The sequence below is a fragment of the Camellia sinensis genome, chromosome 1 (assembly GCF_055761805.1).
Source record: "Camellia sinensis isolate YWXY chromosome 1, ASM5576180v1, whole genome shotgun sequence".
Classification (NCBI taxonomy): domain Eukaryota; kingdom Viridiplantae; phylum Streptophyta; class Magnoliopsida; order Ericales; family Theaceae; genus Camellia; species Camellia sinensis.
Genome location: NC_138961.1, coordinates 96,557,814 through 96,578,215, shown reverse-complemented (window position 1 = coordinate 96,578,215; position 20,402 = coordinate 96,557,814). Strand labels below are relative to the sequence as shown.

The following is a 20,402-nucleotide window of genomic DNA, read 5'->3' as shown; positions in this document are numbered from 1 at the left end:
TCATATAGAGGGGGGTGAAAGTTCTGCCCTGAGCTCGGGCTGGGCCGGCTGTTTGTAGGCTTGGTTTGGAAAAAGGGTTGGCTGTGGCACTGCATTGATTTCGGTGGGTTTGGGAATAACGCTACTACCAGCATTGGTACTCCCTGCAAAAACCCTCCTTGTTGGTTCACTTGTTCTGGGAATGATCCCACTGTTGAACGCATTCTCGATCTGAACCCCCAGTTCATGCAAACTTTTGAAAGTGAATAGCGGAGCGACTATCAACTTTTGCAACATGTCATGCTCGAGGTTTCGCACCATCATTTGCACTTGATCCCTCTCAGAAGGGCGACGATCTGACATCTGTGTTGCCTTTGCTCTCCACCTCGTAACAAACTCCACAAAAGGTTCTGTTGGGTTCTGGCGGGTTGCTTCACGCTCTTGGATGGTCATTTTAACTTGGGTATTGTAAGAATACTGATCAACAAAGGCCTCAGCCAATTCTTCCCAATTTTGCTTCACTGTATTCTCCAACTTGGAGTACCAGGCGGCTGCCACACCCGACAGGGTTCTTCCATACAGAGAGAGTTTCTGTGGCTTAGTCAGACCCATTGGCTTCATGATATCCAAGAAAAGCCGGATATGTACCATAGGATCTCCAGACCCGTCGAAACGGTTAATATGTGGCATTTTGAATCTGTCTGGGAGCCGTACGGAAGCCTCGGTGTACCCATCCTCAATGTTGGGAATGGAGTTAAGGCCTTGTACCTTTTTGAATTGCTTCTTAAGGTTCGCAATTTTCACCGCAGTCGGATCGAGGTCATTAGCATCAAGGGGATAAAGCCTCTCATTAGGCTGCACCAGGGGTCTGAAAACTCGGGCTTGAGCCACCCCTTCTCGAGGATCTGGACCCTGCAAATCTTCAGCTTGCGGAAGTGGGTCAAAGTTCGGCTGGGGTCCCAAAGCTGGATGTGAGGTAGATGCCCCAGATGGGCGCTGCGTTTTAATACTGGTCTCAGCCTGCATGGCAGTTCCCTGATTTATCGCTGCTATACAAATTCTTCCGAACCCTGTGCCATCACGGTCTGCTGAATCTGAACAAAGGTGATGTGACTGGCGACTGACGGATCAGATGAACTGGTGAGCCCTGACTGGCCTTTCTTTGCCTTGCCTCAGTGAAAGAATACTGGTTGCCCTTGAATTGAATCTCTGACCTAACAAAGTCTATCAGCACTAGTCCAATGTACCCGGGAGATATCGGAGCCTTCTGAGGCTATGGTTCCAGGACTACCCTAGCTAAAGAGAAAACAGAGAGCATCTCAGCCTGATTTCACCAAAACAGATATGAGCATAGCAGAATGACTGCGCCCTCTACTGAATTCTGTCCCAAAATTCTGCCTATAAGCTGATACTCTCAGGTAAAACTGATTGCCCCAAAATACTGATGCTGGTGCCCGCAGGCCTGATACCCAAATTTGCAAACTGATGCATGTATTCCTGTAGAGGCACACTCTAAAAGCATATAGCAAGCAAATGAGAGCCAAAACACTCCTATGGAGGGGTAAGGCTTCCCTGCCCTATTTTGTCAGGAGCTAGGGTTTTACTACACACACAGCGGTTTCAAACAACCTACAATCGGGTGAGCAACCTGTCCTAGCTTGGAATGGTCACTATGGATTCTGAATATGCACTAGGTTGAATGGTCAAAAAGGGTGCCCCGGTAAAATCGGGGTTTGTGTTCCCATCATGGCGGAGCCCGCAACCGGTCAGCCTTATGGCATGCTTCGCAAAGCAAGCCATCGGCAAACCGTTCAGGAATAGCATACGGCAAACATGGTGTCCTAGGCACACCAATGCAAATGCAATGCAAAGAAACACATAAGTGTAGTCAAAACCAGAACCAGATATCATGAGTTCGAGCCAAGTTCTCTAACTCCCCAGCAGAGTCGCCAGAAACTGTAGACGTCCCCGAACGTCCCGGGAGGGAATCCCGTTCTGTTCATTTGGGCTCACTACAGTTCAGGACTCAAAGTCACGGTCCTGTATCTAATCTCGCAGAGTGCAATGCAAGACCGATGAATCATCAAAGAGTCCAAATCCGACAAATAGTTTTTGAAAACAGATTTTTTGAAAGAAGTGCCAAACATGGACTGCTTTGCCAGGTACAGAGTCGCCATCTAAATATTTTACTTTGGGAAATTTAGGAAACCCTGACTCGTTGCCTAAGGCCACATGTCTATCATCACCAAAGTTGCCTTGGCTCGGGAACTTGGGTACGATTGGGGAAGGTCACTTCGTGAGCACCCCCGCTCGCCCGATCAAAGATCGGCCTCTACTAACCAAGATATCTAGTTTTGAAAACATTATGCGTTCTTATTCTGGTTATTAGCCTAGATTTACTATGTGATGAGCACAACATATAAGTATAGACTGGATTGCCTGAATTGGAACAAAACATTTCATGTTTGTTTTTGAAAGTGGTTTGATAGTGCTACTCGCAAGTAGGCTAAGACGTGAATTTGCCACCCTTAAGTGGGCTTAGAAAACATGGTTTTGCCACTATCTAGTTGGCTTAAAACTCGCAATCGACGAATTGTTCCAATCCAAATAACCTAACTTTCACCCACAGGCATTCAGGCAGTTATATCACATAAGCAGTTAGCCTCATGGTAAGCATGCTATCATGGCAACACTTACACGCATGCAAGGATGCTAAAGCATAAACACTCACCGAGTACACCGAGCCAAAACAGAAACTGGTTAATAATAATATGCATGATCCTAGTTTCATGTTAAGACGGCTAATGCAACACATGCAAAATGCAACTAGAAATAGGCTCAGCTATCCTAAGAATGACATATGAGATGTTACAGATAACACGTATTCAACTCAGAATTGAATTACAATGCAGTTAGTATGATGCGCCGAGCCCGGTGCATACAATACAGATGAATGATGCAAACATGTAAGCATAAGTATGCTAATTGAAACATGTCCTAATCTAACCATCATAAGCTGGTAAATAAAAGGGAGAAAGACGTGGGGTTGGAAGACATACATCACACACACACACACTTATTACACAATTGCCCTCGCTCGGAGGGTCCGAATAAATAATACGGCCCGAATAAACAATTAATTACTCTAGCTAATTAAATATTACAAAACCCTAATTAATTAACAAATTAACTAGGAAAACAAATAAATTAACATGCAAGCTAAATAGGATGGACTGCCTCAGCTCTGTTCCGAATGATGAAAGATGGATGCATGCTTGATTCGCCACGTCGGGAAATTTCTCGCGATGCCCCGATTTGCCTCTGTTTGCAATTGATCTCGGAATGCTGTACAAAGCTCCAAAATGCTGCTGACTAGTTTTGCTGTCGATTCCCTGTTTGTTGCAACAGAGAGCAAGAAAGGGCATGGCAAAGTATTTTCACATATGTGTGCATGACTACTCTCTCCGTCATTGCACAAGCTCTAGGGAGTGTAGATCTCGATCCTCGTGCCACCAATCTCGCATCTCAATGCATGATGGCCGAGGAGTCAAATTGCACGACTCGATGTGAAATGAATGCACATGAAAACACAACAAGGCCTAAACTCCATCATGGGTGATCCGGAGTGTCGGCGACCGGGAATTGAGACACGTTTCATTCACTCCGAGTACGAAACGTCCCTCGTTTCCCGTGTTTGGACTAACCCTACTCCAAACAGAATGCAACAAGATGGCATACGCAATGCGACTAACATGAAACCGTAAATGCAATGCAACCTAATCATGTTGGCATGCGATGGATGATATGCAAACATGCAACCTAGCATACGCAATGCTATGGACTAAAAGGGCATACACAATGCTCATGAGCTATATGGCATACACAATGCATGCATATGAAGATTGACATACACAAAGGCATAATCAAAGCATACACAATGCGACGATCAATCATGCAACAACATGGATATGGCATACACAATGCAAGATGGACTTATACTAAAATGAATGGACCTCAGCCACACTCAAATCAGTGGCCATATGATGAAAATGAGACAACCGAAATACATGCAAACATGCACGAATGCGAAGAACCGATCCTAAGGCACAACATGCAACTCTAACAAAGCATGGCAAGGGATGAAATATGGTACACAAACACACATTCTCCAGCTCTAAAACATAATGCACAATGGTCTCGAATCATGCAAACACCTCACACAATGCATGCTAGATGGCACTATTACCGAAACTAGTGAAGCGGATTACATTAGAGGTACACAAATCGATGCACAAATGGCAAGACCAGTCCCAAACAGACCCTAGGCAGGTCCAAGATAGTGGGAAAATGGCCTAAAATGATGGCTCAACATGCAAAGAAAGGAAACTCATTCAATGGTCTGAAAACAAGGCATTCACACACAACTCTCAAACACATTTAAAGAGTGGAAATCATGGGAATGTGGCATACGTGTAAGCTCTGAAATATGATGTATAATGGCCCCAAAACATGGAAACACCTCAGTATATGCACGTAATAGACCTCGAAACTCAAAGCTAAGCATGGACATTGAACTACAAGCACGCAAAAATAACATCATTCGACCATGAGACCTAAAGACAGAGCTAAGGCAGTCTAAAATATGCACAACATCAGTTTAAGGCATGGTAAAAAAGTGATAGAACCAAGGGTCAACAAAGCATGCAAAGTAAGCTAGTGAACCATGATTTGCACTACAACTATATGAAGCACATGAGAGGTCACCAAACTAGCCAAAAACAGAAACATGGCATGCCAAAATATGACCAAAAACCCACTGAAACTCAGTCAACACATGTTAGAATGAGGTGCTCCTTTCGAAGGTCATGCAAGGGGTTGTTCTACACATGCAAGATAGACATTCAATATAACAAAACCACCTCTGGACAGAGGTTATGAAGGCCCTAAAGCTCACTGAAAAGGGCCTGAAATGTGGCTAGGAAGCATGCAAGTAAAGGCTCCTTTGAAAGGCCATGAAGAGGGTTACTCTACACATGCAAGAGGGACACCTAGCATGGAAAAAATAACTCTGGACAGAGTTCATGCAGGTCATAAAACTCACAAAAAGTGGCCTGAAACATGGCTTGAAAACATGCAAATAGGTGCTCTTTTCTAAGGCCAAGAAAGGTAGTAAACAAAACAAGGGGTGAGAGGGTCACGCCTCTCTGATTTTGGGGCTCCAAACAGCATGCTAACCACTAAAAATCCACTAGATTTTAGTGGCTAAAAGGCCAAACCAAGCACAATACAAAGGCCTTAATGCATAGCTCAAAAGAAGATGAAAACAAACATGCAAGGGGGGAGATGACCCCCAACAGAAAAATGACCTTAAACAAACTTCAAGAGGAGCTCAAAATAAGACTTTTTTCAGTTTATGCCAAAGCCCAAATATGCTTGAATGTATGGCAAAGATAAGGAGCAAAATGAAGACCAAAAGAGGGAAAGAGTATGTTACCCTTGTAGCCAAGAACTCCAGCAGCCTTTGGTCTCAAAAACTAGCTCCTTAGCCTCTGGAAACAGCCTCCAAGAACCTCCAAGCTATGGTGGAAGTGTGGTTGTAAGGTGGTGTGTAAATAGGGGTCAAGAACAAGACTCTTTCTAACACAAGATATAGAGACAAGAGGGAGATATGATGTATATGCCTCAGCCACTTCTTCAACTCTTGTAATGGAAGAGGCGCCCTTCCTTTATAGAGAGGAGAAGCTAAAACTTCTCCAAGAAGCTTCAAAGCTAGGTTAAACATGTATAGAGGATGCAGGAAATGCCTCCCAGCTGGCACAACTGGAACACACTCAGAGAGACAAAAAAGGGGGGAGCTGGCCGACTAGTTCAAGTGGTCGGCCGACCACTTGACCTGGTCGGCTGAGCAGGTCAAAAGATCCAAGGTGGTCGGCCACCCCCCTAGGATGAAGCCCCATAAGTTAGATTTCCAATGGGGCTAGCCTTGCATTAAAATTCTTCCTGTGCAAAACGTTATACCTGTTTTGGTGAAGCCACCCCGATTCGGTCCAATCGGATTGATACCCTACTTCAACCAACCATATCTCCCCCACCCGGACTTGGCTTTAGGAGATTCTTGAGTGTGAAATGAAGCCCCAGAAGTCTCCTTTCCAATGGTAATGGTCTCACATCTTAAATCCAAGTATACAAACGAATAAGCCCGATTCAGCGAGGGCTGCTTCTCTCTCTCCTACCCGGATTCATGCCGAACCACTTTTGACCACCTAAGTGGTCTGCCATCTGATTTTCTGGTCGGCCATGTGGCACATTGAATCCCCAGAAGTTATATTTCCAATGGAGCCAACCTTGCATCAAAATCCCTCCTGTGCAAAGAGTTATGTCCGTTTCGGTGAAGCCGCGCAGATTCGGTCCTACCCGGATTCATGCCGAACTTCTCCAAAACTAGTTTTCTTCTCTCTTCTCCTCTTTTATTCAACTCCAAACCCCTAAACAAGGTGTTTTGAATGATTTTTCAAAGGTTTCAACTTTCTTTCATTCATTTCAACTCTGCCCTTGCTCGGTTTACCGAAAAGCGCAACATTTAACAAAATGCGAGCCTCAGAGCATTGTAGAAACTTTATTCAAAAAAGTTTTGAAAGAGAGGGTTTTAAGGTCTAAAATCGTCCAAAATGGCTTTGGTCCAAAAAAGGGGGATGAAGTTGAGATTTGACTTTTTCTTTGCCGAAGAAACTGAACCTTTGCCCTGTACACCTTTCTTCACCAAGTAAACCATCAATAGTGCCCAAGTCTTCAGGGTGGTCAAAAATGGGGTGTCTACAGTTGCCCTCATCAATCCTCGGTGTTAGACTCCAGTGGCTCAATATCCACTTGCTTATATGGAATTGGCATAGCCAATGTCACATTAGCAGCAACAAGGGCTTTGAGCCAGCCGTGTTTGAATCCCCGATTCTCGAATTTGGGGACTTCTTCCACGTAATTGGCAAGGACAGCGCTTTGCCCAGCCTCGTACGCCTTCTTTGGCTCAGAGTCGGCTACCTCTTTCGCCGCCTTTGATTCTGCTAAGTTCGCTTCAAGTTTGGCGATTGCCAATTGGGCTAACTTGGGCACAGCTTCACTTGCATTCACCCTCTACTCAGCAGCCAACCTGAGCTCGTCTGCATTTCTGGCCCTCTCCATCTCGGCCTCGGTCCTCGCGCCTTCCATCTTTGCCCTCAAGGCTTCAAACTCGGTCCTGCTCTTTTGGCCTTTAACTTCCGTCTGCAAACGGCTAAGTTGTTCGATGGCGTCATGATGGCGACGGCCTATCTCGGCTATCTTTAATAACCGAAGCATTAGAGGAGATCAACATGTTTTTTTTATCTTCGGCTGAATGACAAAAGGCACCATCACAGCCGACTCCTCTAAACGAGGTCATTTGTTGGCACGATTTTCTTCTAAACCGGCTTCGACCTCGGCAGGACGTTTCTTTACCCTTTGCTCGGCCTCTCGATCGACCTGCTCGACCACAGCAGACTTGGCACTTTGGTTTTTTGCCATTTCCTCAACAGGCAAGGGAGGGCTGAGATTCGGCAACGGGCAGGGAGGGCTGAGATTTGGCAGCAGTTCGCACTTCGGATCGAATGGCCTTTGCTCTTCGCCTTCTTGGCGAGCTATGTGAGGCTTAACCCAGCCATGTCTTCGGGGTATGCGTCGGGAAGATCCTCTAAACCATTGAAAACGTCGTCAAATGGAAGGTCCCCTCGGGCCGAAGTAGACGGAGGGTCGGTTGAATTAAGGCCGGCTTCCTCAAAAGCCAATTTCAATGCCTCGTCTACCTCTACTTCGAAATGGTTTGACCCGGCGACTCAGCTACTTCCGCCCGCTCCGAATCAGATCCCTCGAAACCAACTTGCCGCAGGTTTTTGCAGTCGGACAAAATAAGAGCGTTAAGAGACTCTTCACCCTTTGGAATTGGGATGTTTTTTGCCGCCGAGAAGGTGGTATAGGTTGGCTCATAGCGAAGCAGAATGTGGGCCGCCCTCCCCTATTTCTGGAGACTTGGATGGCCGAAATATCTTAGCGCGACTTTGACTTTTGAAAGAACGGTGTCGTCAGTTGAAGTCAGGACTTTGTTCAAATCGTTTCTTGCACGAGCAAAACCATGAGGTCTCAGAAATGTAGCTTTGCAGATATATAACAAAAAAAAAAAATATATATATATACATATATAACAATAACAAACAGAAGAAGCTATACGGCCACCTAGTTCACCCCTCCGTCTAGGAATAGGGTCGAGGCGATCCTCGCCGAGTTCCTAGTTGCCTTGGACAACGACCTTAACATCATTGACTTGCTTCCCAAAACTGGAAAGCATAGTCACTAGCTGATGGTCGGTGTCCTTGGCCCTAAGGAAATAACGTCTGAGCTGACCAGAAGACTTAGCCAAGGCGTAACAATGCTGGAGAGCTGGGATGTCGAGGTTAATCCTAAGGCGACGGTTTAGCTCTATAATCCCCATTACAATTCTAAAAAAGTTGACATTGGGTTGGGAAGGGATTAAACCCTAGTGGCAAAGCACAGCCCTAAGGAATGGGTGAAGGGGGAAACAGACTCCACCCTCTGCGATCGATAGGAGAGGGAAGACAATCGTGGATTCATCAGCCCTCTCCATAACGAGAGTGCCGTCTGTCACGAGCGACAGACGGACATCATCAGGGACAGAAAAATGGCGTCGAAAGCCAAAAATTCGATCCGCAGAGAGGAGGTCTTTCAGATGCTTTGCCATTTCGATCAGTTTATAGGAGTGTGCTAAACTAAGGGGTAACCAGGAAAGAGGACTCAAAGCGGAGAGAGAGCAGGGAGGAAAGAGACTTACAAGAGACGAAGAAGACAATGGAGGACAAATGGAAGTTACAGAGACGAGTCGGAAGGTAGTTCAAAAACTTTAAGCATCCAAAATGTGTGTTCGAGAAGACGACAAGATTTTCAATCATAATAAATGGAGGCATACGAAGAGGCGGGAAATTGAAATGACAACCGAGAGGCGTGTGCTCTGACATTCGCGTTGAAATGAGGATAACCGCCTAATTTCGGCTCTGACTTTTCAAAGTTCAAAACCAAACACTCCAGTTAACTGTCGTAAGTGAAGTGTTTGGGGGGCAATTGTGGGGGCCGAATATTGGAAGTCATGAAGAGGCCAAATAGTTGGACTTGGGTCGAACTATATATATATATATTTTATTCAAACCCGTCCCTCGATTTAAATCTTGCCCCATTCGGCCAAATAGCCGATTGAATAAGGAGCCGAGTGAGAAGCGGTTTGCTGCAAACGAAGCCGAATAAATAGTTATACGACAAATTGAAGGTGGGCCCAGTCCCGAGGCCCAAGAAAGAGAGCAATATAAATACAGGGTCATCAGTTAAAGAAATGTATGTGAGAACTATTATACTTAACTTAGAATACAAGTAATCCTGAATGTAGAGACTGACTTGCCCGTCGGAGTGCTAATTCCGACATCCCCGACTGGAGTGTTTATTCCTTTTCAGGTGACCTGCAGAGGATCACGAACGTCTCCCGGAATCAGAAGAGTATTTCCAAACCACTTCTTCACAAGGTATATAATGGGAACCAAGAAGAGGAGAAAAACCCAGAAAAATGGATTTAATATAATAGAATAATAATGAAGAAATCTCTTGGCAAGTGTTTAGATATTTGAAGTCTTTTTCTTCCTTTTTCCTCAACTTTTGCAAATGTTTCGGCTGTAGCGGAGACTCCGATGGCTATGCAGTCGAAACTGTACTGTGTGTGTGATAAAAGTCCACGGGTTTAACCAGATGTGCACACCAAAAATGCTTGGTTAGGTTTTTCAAAAATCACTTTTTAAAAAATTTTATTTTTTTGTTTTTGCATTTTTTTTATTTTTATTGAAATTTTTAATATTTTAAGTAATTTTTTTACTTTTTAAACATACCTAATATAAATATATTTAAAAAGTAAAAAATTTATGATAAAAACTTTTTAAAAATTCACTAAATATCAAAAATATAAAAAAAATACGAAAATTCAATATTATTTTTTTTTTGTATTTTTATGTATTTATTAATTTTTTAAAATATTTTTTCACAAATTTTGTATTTTTTAGATACCTCTAAGTAAGGTGCATCTAAAAAAGTAAAAAAAAAGTGTTTAAAATTTAAAAAATATTCACTAAAAACAAAAAACACACGAAAACTAAAAAACTCAGTTTCCAAAAAACTTAATCCAAAAAACTCAAACCTAACACACTGATTCAATAATCCTGCGGTGCAAGCCTAAAGTTTTAGTTTTATACAAAGTGACGTGGCAGCATCTAAATAATGGAACAGAAGATTGGTACAACAAATTGGAACAGGAGATCCAACCCCAAGAACACCACATTACTGTTCCTTGAAAAGGCTAAAAATAATAAAAAAGGAAAACACAAAGCAAAATAATATTACAGGCATCCTAAAATAATAGTTTATTTTGAAAATTTAATTTTTTTTTTGATAGTACAATTATTATATGGATCTATTTATGGAGAAGTTAATTAGGTATTCTTGGAGCAAATGACAAATTTAATTAGAAGTTAATTAAGTGTTCTTGGAATAAGGTTGTGACGCAATAAACTTTGCTTGATCATATGTATTGAGGAGTGGGGATTGAACTTGTAAAAATATTTGGTGCTCTTATGATAAGAGTTGTACGAGTCACATAAACGTTGACCTCTAAATATAGATCATATAATATGATTTATACACATATTTACGAGAGGAAAATGTTTAAATTCATTTCTCCACCAAGGTGGGTGGAGTCCATCTAACCCACATCATCAAAATCACACCAAGTCGGACAAAGTTGGCATAGGAGTAGAAATATTCTTGACGAGCCCAATTATTTTGAAGTATAATTGGAGAAGTTATTGTAAAATAAGATCTTGATTGGCCCATAACATTTAAAATATTATTGAACTAATCAAATAGTTAAGGAATTGATCAATTATTTATACGAACTAACTTAATTCAAACTATCCTAGTACAAAAACCTTCCTCAGCCACCCTACAAATTAAACATAACTTTGATGGCTTTGCCACCACGAGCACTCGTTTCAAAGGCTTCCTCCACCTCCTTCTGGGAGAATCCAAATCTGTGGGTTATCAGCGGCTTCACATCAATCCTTCCGCTGCTCAGAAATTCAAGACATACTGGCCATGTGTTTTTATATCGGAAAATACCAACCACGTCAACCTCCCTGCAAGTAAAAAACCATAAAAAACCAATCAACCATCATCAAAGCTAAAAATTACTAAAATTTTGTTGGTGACTTCAATATCAAATGAATTGAAAAAAGAAAAAAAAAAAAAAAAAAAATTGAATCAAATACCTTGCAGCAGCGGGAGGGAGCGGGACGATCATTTCACAATGTCCCATTCCAACGAGGCAAACTTTGCCACCAGAGGCTGTGGCACTCAAGGCTGTCGACATGGTTTTGCTAAAACCAGTACAATCAAAGGTCACACTCACTTCACCTCCCATGGCTTTTCGAATTTGTTCTACTTCTTTACCACATCCTACAAAGACACTTCTGTTAAAAAAAAAGGCAAATTTTTGGGAATTACCAGTTTGCAGTGTCATTCTGTGATTGGTTTCTATGCAAATAGTGCAAACCTGCATATTTGATGAAACTTTGACGACTCCATCTGCACCAAGATCTTTGGCAACAGAGAGGCGGTGGTCATCCACATCCACAATCACAATTCTGGGGGCTCCAAAAGCACGAGCAGCGAGCATTGTAACCAGATCTATAGGTCCCGCTCCAATGATCAATACGTTGGTTGTAGGACCAATTTGAGCACGGAAACAAGCATACACACCGACACTGAGGGGCTCGCACATTGCTCCTTCCTCCATGCTTACATTATCAGGCAACTTAAAGCATAAACTTGCAGGATGCACTATCTGTCAAATATCATCAATCCAACTAATAATTATCAATCTAACGAAAAAAAAAAAAAACAAAAAAAACTAATAATTTGATCAAAAAGGGCAAAAGTAATATAAAATAGATTTTATTTTATTTAGTGACCTGATTGGCAAGAGAACCGTGACTGGGAGGAGTAGCGAAGAACTTCATGTCGTGGCATGGATTGTAACGACCTTCCTTGCAACGATTGCATTGGCAGCAACTGATGCCAGGCTCCAAAGCCACTCGGTCGCCTTTCATTAATGATTTTACCGCACTCCCAACTTCTTCAATGACTCCTGCACACTCGTGTCCGATCACCATCGGCTCATTCACAACATAGTCTCCACATCGCATATTCTGAAATTATACACAACATTCACAACCAGTAATGTATTTGATAAAGAGCCCTTTAAGTAAATCCATGGTCTCTTTTATCATTAAGTTTTTAATTGATGATTGCCAATAGATAATATATCACCTTGAGGTAATGAACATCACTGCCACAGATACCAACAGCTTTCATGCTAACTCTAACATCGTGAGGACTGTTAGAAATTGGGCGCCCATGTGGCATGACCCTTAGAACCTTTTAAACCTGAACCTTTTGAACCTTATCCAAATGGGTTTTGAATTTGAATTCAAACTTATTTGGATAGCCACTCAGGATATATATCTATCATATCATGATATGGATAGATGATATAGATATAAGATATTATCTCATATAACAAATATGGATAAATGAGATAAATAGATTATATATCTGATATATGGGATATGGGTGATTAAGTGAAAAATAACGTATGTTTGAGTTTTTCCCATATACTGACTCTCTCCCAAAAACAACGATAAAAGCCATTTGCACTGTGGTTTGTGTGGGTGATATTCACTATTGTAATATCACCCCATTACTGGGTTGATTGACCAGATTCAGGAAGCACGTGATTTACCCACGAGATCCTTCAATTCAGACTCTGTTTGAAAGGTATGACCATAATTTTTTATTCTGCTGCGTTATACTTTGATTTACATTGGAATCAGAGCGTTAATGGATATTTTCGTGTTTCCTTTAATCATGTGTATATTTTTATGTGTATATGTATACATTATATACATGAATGTTTGTAAAGGAGGGAAAAAAAAAAATCTACTTTTATTAGATTAAGAGCATAAATATTTTTTTTTTATGTTCATTAATGTCTTTTTTAATACCATAAATGGTTTTATTTTGAAAAAAAGGAGTCCGGCAGTACAAAAATCGGACCAGAAAACACCCTGGAAGGCGGCGCGTGGTCTGCACGCGCCACTTGACGCCGTGAGCTACTCCCACACACTTCCACGCGCCAGATGCCCTGCCGACGCGCCTGCACGCGCCCTCACACGCGCGTCAACGGCGCTGTCCACGTACGCGCGCTGTGCCCTGAGCCGCGGGCTGAGCCGCGCACCGAGCCGCGGATTGAGCAGCGCGCCGAGCGGCGCCGTTTTCCTCTGTCGGCTCGGCTGGCTTGACTACTGATGTATTAGGCGCTGTTTGTTTTGTTTTTAATTCTGAATCGCGTTAAATTACCATAATTAATTCGTTATAGCTTTGTTTTATGCGTGGTTTGTACTGTTAGACTCAGAATTAATTTTTCTACATTCTGTAAAATTTTGAAAATTTTATAAAAATAAAAATTATTTTTTCTGTGATTATAATTCATTATTTATGCTTTAAAATGATTCTGGTATTGCATAAATTATTTTCTGGGGTTGAAATTTTTATTGTGGACTTCTGAAAGGTTTTACTATTTACTGGTAATATTGTCTCAGTTTATCAGTTTCTGAATTTTTTATTTCTAATTTTATGTGTATTTATTAGTTATTTAAAATTCCAGAATATTTTAGAAAAATTTCAGAAAATTTCAGAATGATGTACATTTTAATTATGGCATAATCTGAATATTGTTTCTGTTTATCAGTTTCTGAATTTTTTATTTCTAATTTTATGTGTGTTTATTAGTTATTTAAAATTCCAGAAAATTTCAGAAAATTCCAAAAAATTTCAAAATGATGTACACTTTAATTATGGCATAATCTGAATATTGAATACAACATATTTTTTGGGTTTTTAATATGTTGCAATTAAAGAAGCATGATTAATTGTTTTTTTTTATTTTAATTCCGTTATTAAATGTAACATAGCATGTATTGATTGTGAATCTACATTATGATGCTACTGTATGGAATTAGAATTTTTAATCATACTTTTAGACATGCCATAGTCAGTGGGAGGTTATTCAGTTGAGAGAAATCTTTGTAGATTAACTCCTGACAACCAATGTTTTGCGCATAAATTAAATTGAGTTTTTGATAATTGTCACCTGTGGCGCAAGAGATGATTACGAGCATAGCGGATTTTCGATCTTGCGACTTGTGTAATATTGTCACTATTTAATTTAGATTTTTGCAGCAAAATTATATTATGCTAATCAAATTAATCCCAATGCGAATTTCTCTCTAAATTGATTTAGCTTATGGAAGTTAATTGGTTGACCTAGACTTAGTAAAGATGTTTAAATGTGAACAATGTAATCCCATTCTTTAGATGAGCAAAAGTCTTGGAGACTTTAGGTTAAGTCTTAATTGAGCCAAAGTAAGGAAACATGACTCAAAGTCGCCGTGGTTTTGTTGCCTTGTTTGGCATAATAAAAACTAATGTGTGTGCTATGGTTAGCGGCACGTTACGTAGTTTTGGTTGGCGAGTTTTGGAGTTATGAAATTAGTAAGCCCTCAATAGATCTATATATGATCTTGACTATTGAGCTGCGCGGATTGACTTTGTAATTTGACTTGTAAATAATGTTACATCATTGGATGAAGTAACATTCAAGAGTCACGTATCCAAGAAATGCGAGCTTAAATAAATTAGTCATTAAGTGTAAGACGAGTAGCCAGTATGAGTAGTGTTTTGCTCTCTACCCAATTATTGGGAGTGGATGGAGCAAAATTTCATGCACTATAATAGTGTGCGTTGAAATATCACGTGAAGTTAAAAGATTAGCGCTTAGAAGCTGCAAAATCTATTAACACTAAGTGAAAAGATTAGCGCTTAGAAACTGCAAAATCTATTAGCATTGCCAACTTGTTTAAGTCTGGACACTTACTGTTTCCACACTTGTGTGTGAGACATGAGGAGGGGCTTCTTTGTATGATTCCTTAGTTAGGCTAACGTTTTTGAATAACGTTTAGCACTACGCGCAAACGTTGCGGCATAGTAATGAAAAGGTCAAGGCCGACAAGGTTGTTATGACTCTAAGAATTTGACGCATCGCTTGTGAGAGCATTGTGTTGAATTAGACTCTTCAGCCTAATTCGCGCTTAAGTTACTTCAGGAGCTGTCATAGATTGATAACTTATTCTCTCCTTCTAGTGGATAGTAGAATTAATTGCAAGTAACTATGAAGCGAGAAATAGAGATGGCAAGAAGAGTATCGTCATCTTTCAACTAGATGCAGTAAAGTGTATGGCGAATAAAATTGACTTGAAGGTGCAGGGGATTAGCACTTACTAGTTAAATTTGCGACTCAGGCGCACTTGATATCTCCATGACATCCTTTTATGATATAGTGAATATGAATTAGTCGTGAGTCATTACCTAGTTAGGCCTAAACCTTTTAAACTTGTCTTCGAGAACTCACACATTAAGATGATTGGAATTAGTTTATGACATTGGTCATAAACCGGTGGCTTAATTGTACTTAATCACATTAAATGAGATGATGACACGATGGTTTGAGTAGGCCTTCTCGGGCCCACTCGCTTATGACATCCTGCTCTCATGTGAATGTGTAACTTTGTTCGCAATGGGTGCGGACAAGTAAGTAGGAAAGCCGTAGAAGGTCATTGGTTTTGGCGTATTTAGTCCACTATGATATTTGTGACTAGATATGTGTGAGGGTATGATAGCTAAGCCTCAATCTTGACACATTTATAGATTACGATACGCATCTGAGTCAAGACTATTTGATCTCCCATAAGTCAAAAGTTTTGAGATGTTTTTTTGACATTGCACATATGAGGTCGAGATCAATTAGATAAGAGCTTTTGTGCTTTTAGTTTTGACCAAGGTGACGAGTATCTATTTGAGTTATTTTTAGAAAGCTCTGTGAAGAGAGATGGATGCTTAGAAAATTGATTATTCCTAATACTCAATAACACAATGGTGTAGTAGAGATAATGAATTAAATATTGTTAATGTTAGGTGGATAATGGCGCAAAATGTTTCCCAATTGGGAATTGCACTAGTTTGTTGCCTATATCCCTAACTAAATGCCCTCCATATCAGATTTTACAGTCCATTTTGAGTAATGGGTTAGCAGAGAGCCATCAATGGGCGATCTGTAACCGTTAAGTAGCTTATCTTTATTCTACTTCTCATAAGATTACGAAGTTAAGACCTAGGGTTCTATAGCGCATTATTGTATGCTGTCTTGTAAACACAAAGGGTCATGTGGCGCATTATTGTATGCGGTCATGCAAACCCTCTGGGTCATGTGCATATAGGTAAGCAGCTTTGTGGTAGTGTAACTAAGTCACATAAAGTTTTATTAGTAAAGGTGACGTGAATAGAGTTTTTGGAACTCTATAAGGTAGAGAATTCTAAGCATAGGGCTTTATGTAGCCTAGTTGAGAATGGAAAGAAATTTCCAATATCCTAGGGACGGTGGGAGCGATGTACCTACTAATGGATTACTCCATTAGAGAAGAATATTCTACATTCTTAAGTTGCGTGGTAGCGAATGTGAAAATTTTTCACGTCATCACTGGGTGATTGAGAGGGAAACATTCATGATTGCTCCGCAAGATGATAAAGAGCCTAGGATAATGCCAAAGGCTCTAGTCCTCTATTTTTTTTTTTAAAAAAAAAGTGGATTAATGTTGTGCAGTTTAAGACAAAGTCTTTAAGGATTAACCATTTCTATAATTTGGTTGACTTTCCATTATGACGCGAAACTGTTCTAAAGTTATGCGTAACTTGGATAGTCATTGTTCAGGCATAAGGCTCGCTAGATACTGAAAAGTCACACTATTGAGGAAAGTGTAGGCCATGAGAAGACTTCCTCCTGGGGAGTGAGGTTATTTTGACTTAGGCTATGATTGACATAAGTTCGAAACATTGATTTGTGGACATTGTGACCGAACTTTCTCGTTAGAGAATTGGATAAGTAGATCTGTAGGGATTTACCTTCTGCTTTTATGGTGAAAAGTTAGGAGCGCAAAAAGGTTGCTAGTTCCAATAAATCTTTTACAACCTAAAACAGTTATCCAAATAGTGGTACTTAGATTTTCGTCAAGCCATGATAGGCCAACGATGATCAATGAAGACCATTGAGGCATGATCAATGGTCCAAAAGAAGTTTTTCCTTACTTAGTCATTATGAGCCAGGAATTTATAAGGTTGTCGCCACCTAGGGTGGGCAGTCCTCTATTTTAGATATGATGGACATGGGTGATATAATTTATATGCTCGGATGTACGATCGTTAGGGATTGATTTGGGAGAATTCATGTTTTGTCTTCGATGACTTACATAAGGAATATTCTAGAACGATTCTAGATGCAAAATTGCAAACCCATTGACTTACCTATCGGTAAAAGCCAGAGCCTTAGCTATTGAGTGAATCCTCGGATTGTCTTTGGGAGAAACAGATGACCTATATTCCTTGATCTTTTTTGTTGTGGGAGCCTGAAGTACGCTATGTGGGCGTATTTGGCATGATAAGTGTTATCTTTGGTAAATGGTCAACTGAGTTATTTAGACATTGACCATTCTCATTAGATTGTGGATAAAATACTTTACTAGTAGTATATTAATTTGCTTCTTGTAAGATTCAATGCGCTAGTTGGGCGCATCTACGCTAATTAGGCACATCCAGAATGAACGCAAATCGGTCACCAAAATATCTTTAGAGAGGTAATTGCGCAAGAGGTAGTGATCTTGAACCACTTCATATGAGGCGCAAATGGTGGATTCTGTTGTATATGCTTATCGCAAGAGGTGCTGATAAGGGTTATGCTTGGAATCTAGAATTGCGCAGACTGTGGTTGTGTTTTTTTTTTTTAAAATCGATCACTTATTTTGAGATGATAAGATGTTGACACTATTATGGTTTGTGTCATAATGATTAGCAGATGATGATGTCAGCAGGCAAGATTTGCTCACTCACACGAGCAATCTCCCTTGGCGCTTGGGAGCGAGCAAGGATGAGACTAGTGATATTTTTATTTGGAGCCAAGAGAGGCTTAAATAATCCACTATACATGTCGCCTTGGTTACAACCAAGATGAGGTTGTGTTAAGGACCAAACATGGATGTTAGTACCCACTTTCCATGTTGTGCCTGTTATGATTAGCCAGATACGAGATCTCATTTGGTGCCAGGAAGGCGAGCAAATAGAGAATTCAGGTTAGGCGCTAGAGAGCGACTAGACTAATATCTGTACGGTGTATCGAGTATGACGTCACTCTTTATGGAAGAGTTACTCCACCGTAGCATGTATTCATACTATATGTGCTTGGCGACCGAGTAATGAGGTGAGAGAATGGATCCCTGCTTCCTCACCGTGTCAGTCTTACGTGTCATTATTGATATGACTTTCATTTATGTACCCTTTTGTGACTTTTGACTATGTCATAAGGTAAGGGGTTGATGTTCTGCTACTTTGGTATGTTGTCTGCGGTCATGCATGATTCGGACTTGATTCGGCCTTAAGGGACATCACTGGGAAAGCGGTCAATCCTAAACTAAATGGCATGAGTGCAAAGGGAAGATCATCTAGTATTACACCACTGTTGTATATTCACTGCCTGCAACTCACATTGCTCTATATGAGAGGCGAACTGAGTGTGAATATATTGCAAGAATTGAGAGGGTCAAACATGCTCTTTTTGAGGGATTAGAGATGTTTTTTGGACCGGTGTAATTAGATGGGTCTGGGGTATATGAGACACTATTTCTGTTCTTTTTGGGTTGATGTCTCTATATGCAGGTGTTCTCAGCAGTCGCACGGTGCAGTGGCTAGTATGAGATTGTTTATTTTTTGGGGAGATTGAGACAGAGACGTGGCAGTGTCATGCCAACTCATGTCCGAGTGGGAGACGTTAGAAATTGGGCGCCCATGTGGCATGACCCTTAGAACCTTTTGAACCTGAACCTTTTGAACCTTATCCAAATGGGTTTTGAATTTGAATTCAAACCTATTTGGATAGCCACTCAGGATATATATCTATCATATCATGATATGGATAGATAATATAGATATCAGATTTTATCTCATATAACAAATATGGATAAATGAGATAAATAGCTTATATATCTGATATATGGGATATGGGTGATTAAGTGAAAAATAACGTATGTTTGAGTTTTTCCCATATACTGACTCTCTCCCAAAAGCAACGATAAAAGCCATTTGTACTGTGGTTTGTGTGGGTGATATTCACTATTGTAATATCATCCCATTGCTGGGTTGATTGACTAGATTCAGGAAGCACGTGATTTACCCACGAGATCCTTCAATTCAGACTCTGTTTGAAAGGTATGACCATAATTTTTTATTCCGCTGCGTTATACTTTGATTTACAGGGACCTAAAAAATTATGAAGAATATAAATAACCCCATGAGTGGTAAGACAAATAATAAAAATATGAATTATTATTACGTAAGAAAATCAAAGGCAAAATTATGTTAGAATTTTCATCATTCTAAACACAAATAACAAAACATGCACACATATATATACCAAGAGAAGGAAGATGGAATGGTTGAATTTTAAGAGCATTCACGCCAAGCAGCCACGCTTCCATGTTCTCTCCAGATATTCCTCCCTTACCCATGTTTTTTTTTTCTTCCCTTCTTTTCAAACAAACAAGCCCTCAAACTTACGATTGGTTTGGTGTCGACAGTGTATACCTATATATATATATATATATATATGTGATATGTGAAGAAGACCTATTTTAGTCATAGTAGGATTAGATCAGTTATAGATTTACTTGGTAATTGATTCGTATCCAAATTGATGTTGATGATGTAATTAAAGAAATTAATTTTTGAGCAATAAAAAAAGTATATATTTGATTTGATTAGATAAATAAAATTTGGATTTAACCAATTTGAATTTAGATTTGCATAATCGTATTGACATTTAAGATTTGGATATATATCCATCTAAAAAAAGGTTTGGGCCTATATATATATATATATATAATGATGTAAGGATATCTTATATCATATCATGAATTAGTCTAAGGGTAGTCACACGGGGAGGGATTTAAGGAGGATTGCATAAGTTATCCACTTTTTAACTTCTTGCGGTGTATCTGTATTTAATTTTGCAACAATTCTACTGGCATAATACTAGTTTGACATGAACTAAAATAGTATATTTTTTCTATCTTTTTATTTTTTTTAGTCATATC

At 40.2% G+C, this 20,402-nt stretch overlaps 1 protein-coding gene across 1 annotated transcript; it reads right to left on the bottom strand.

The window, feature by feature from the left end:
• Positions 1–11,021: 11,021 nt before the first annotated feature.
• LOC114270105 (sorbitol dehydrogenase-like) lies at positions 11,022–19,787 on the bottom strand. The gene is made up of 6 exons (XM_082867410.1): positions 19,714–19,787; positions 12,421–12,487; positions 12,063–12,299; positions 11,649–11,935; positions 11,361–11,561; positions 11,022–11,228 (listed from the first exon to the last, which is right to left on the bottom strand). The coding sequence occupies exons 1-6, from the start codon at positions 19,785–19,787 to the stop codon at positions 11,036–11,038; spliced, it is 1,059 nt and encodes a 352-aa protein (XP_082723536.1). The 3' UTR covers positions 11,022–11,035.
• Between the last annotated feature and the right edge of the window lie 615 nt (positions 19,788–20,402).

Excerpts from the sequence above, each read along its gene's own strand:
- LOC114270105 (XM_082867410.1), bottom strand. The coding sequence starts at position 19,787 with ATGGAAGCGTGGCTGCTTGGCGTGAATGCTCTTAAAATTCAACCATTC. Across the intron at positions 12,300-12,420 it reads GTGATGTTCATTACCTCAAG|AATATGCGATGTGGAGACTA; the intron begins GTGATATATTAT and ends GTATAATTTCAG. Across the intron at positions 11,936-12,062 it reads ACGGTTCTCTTGCCAATCAG|ATAGTGCATCCTGCAAGTTT; the intron begins GTCACTAAATAA and ends GATATTTGACAG.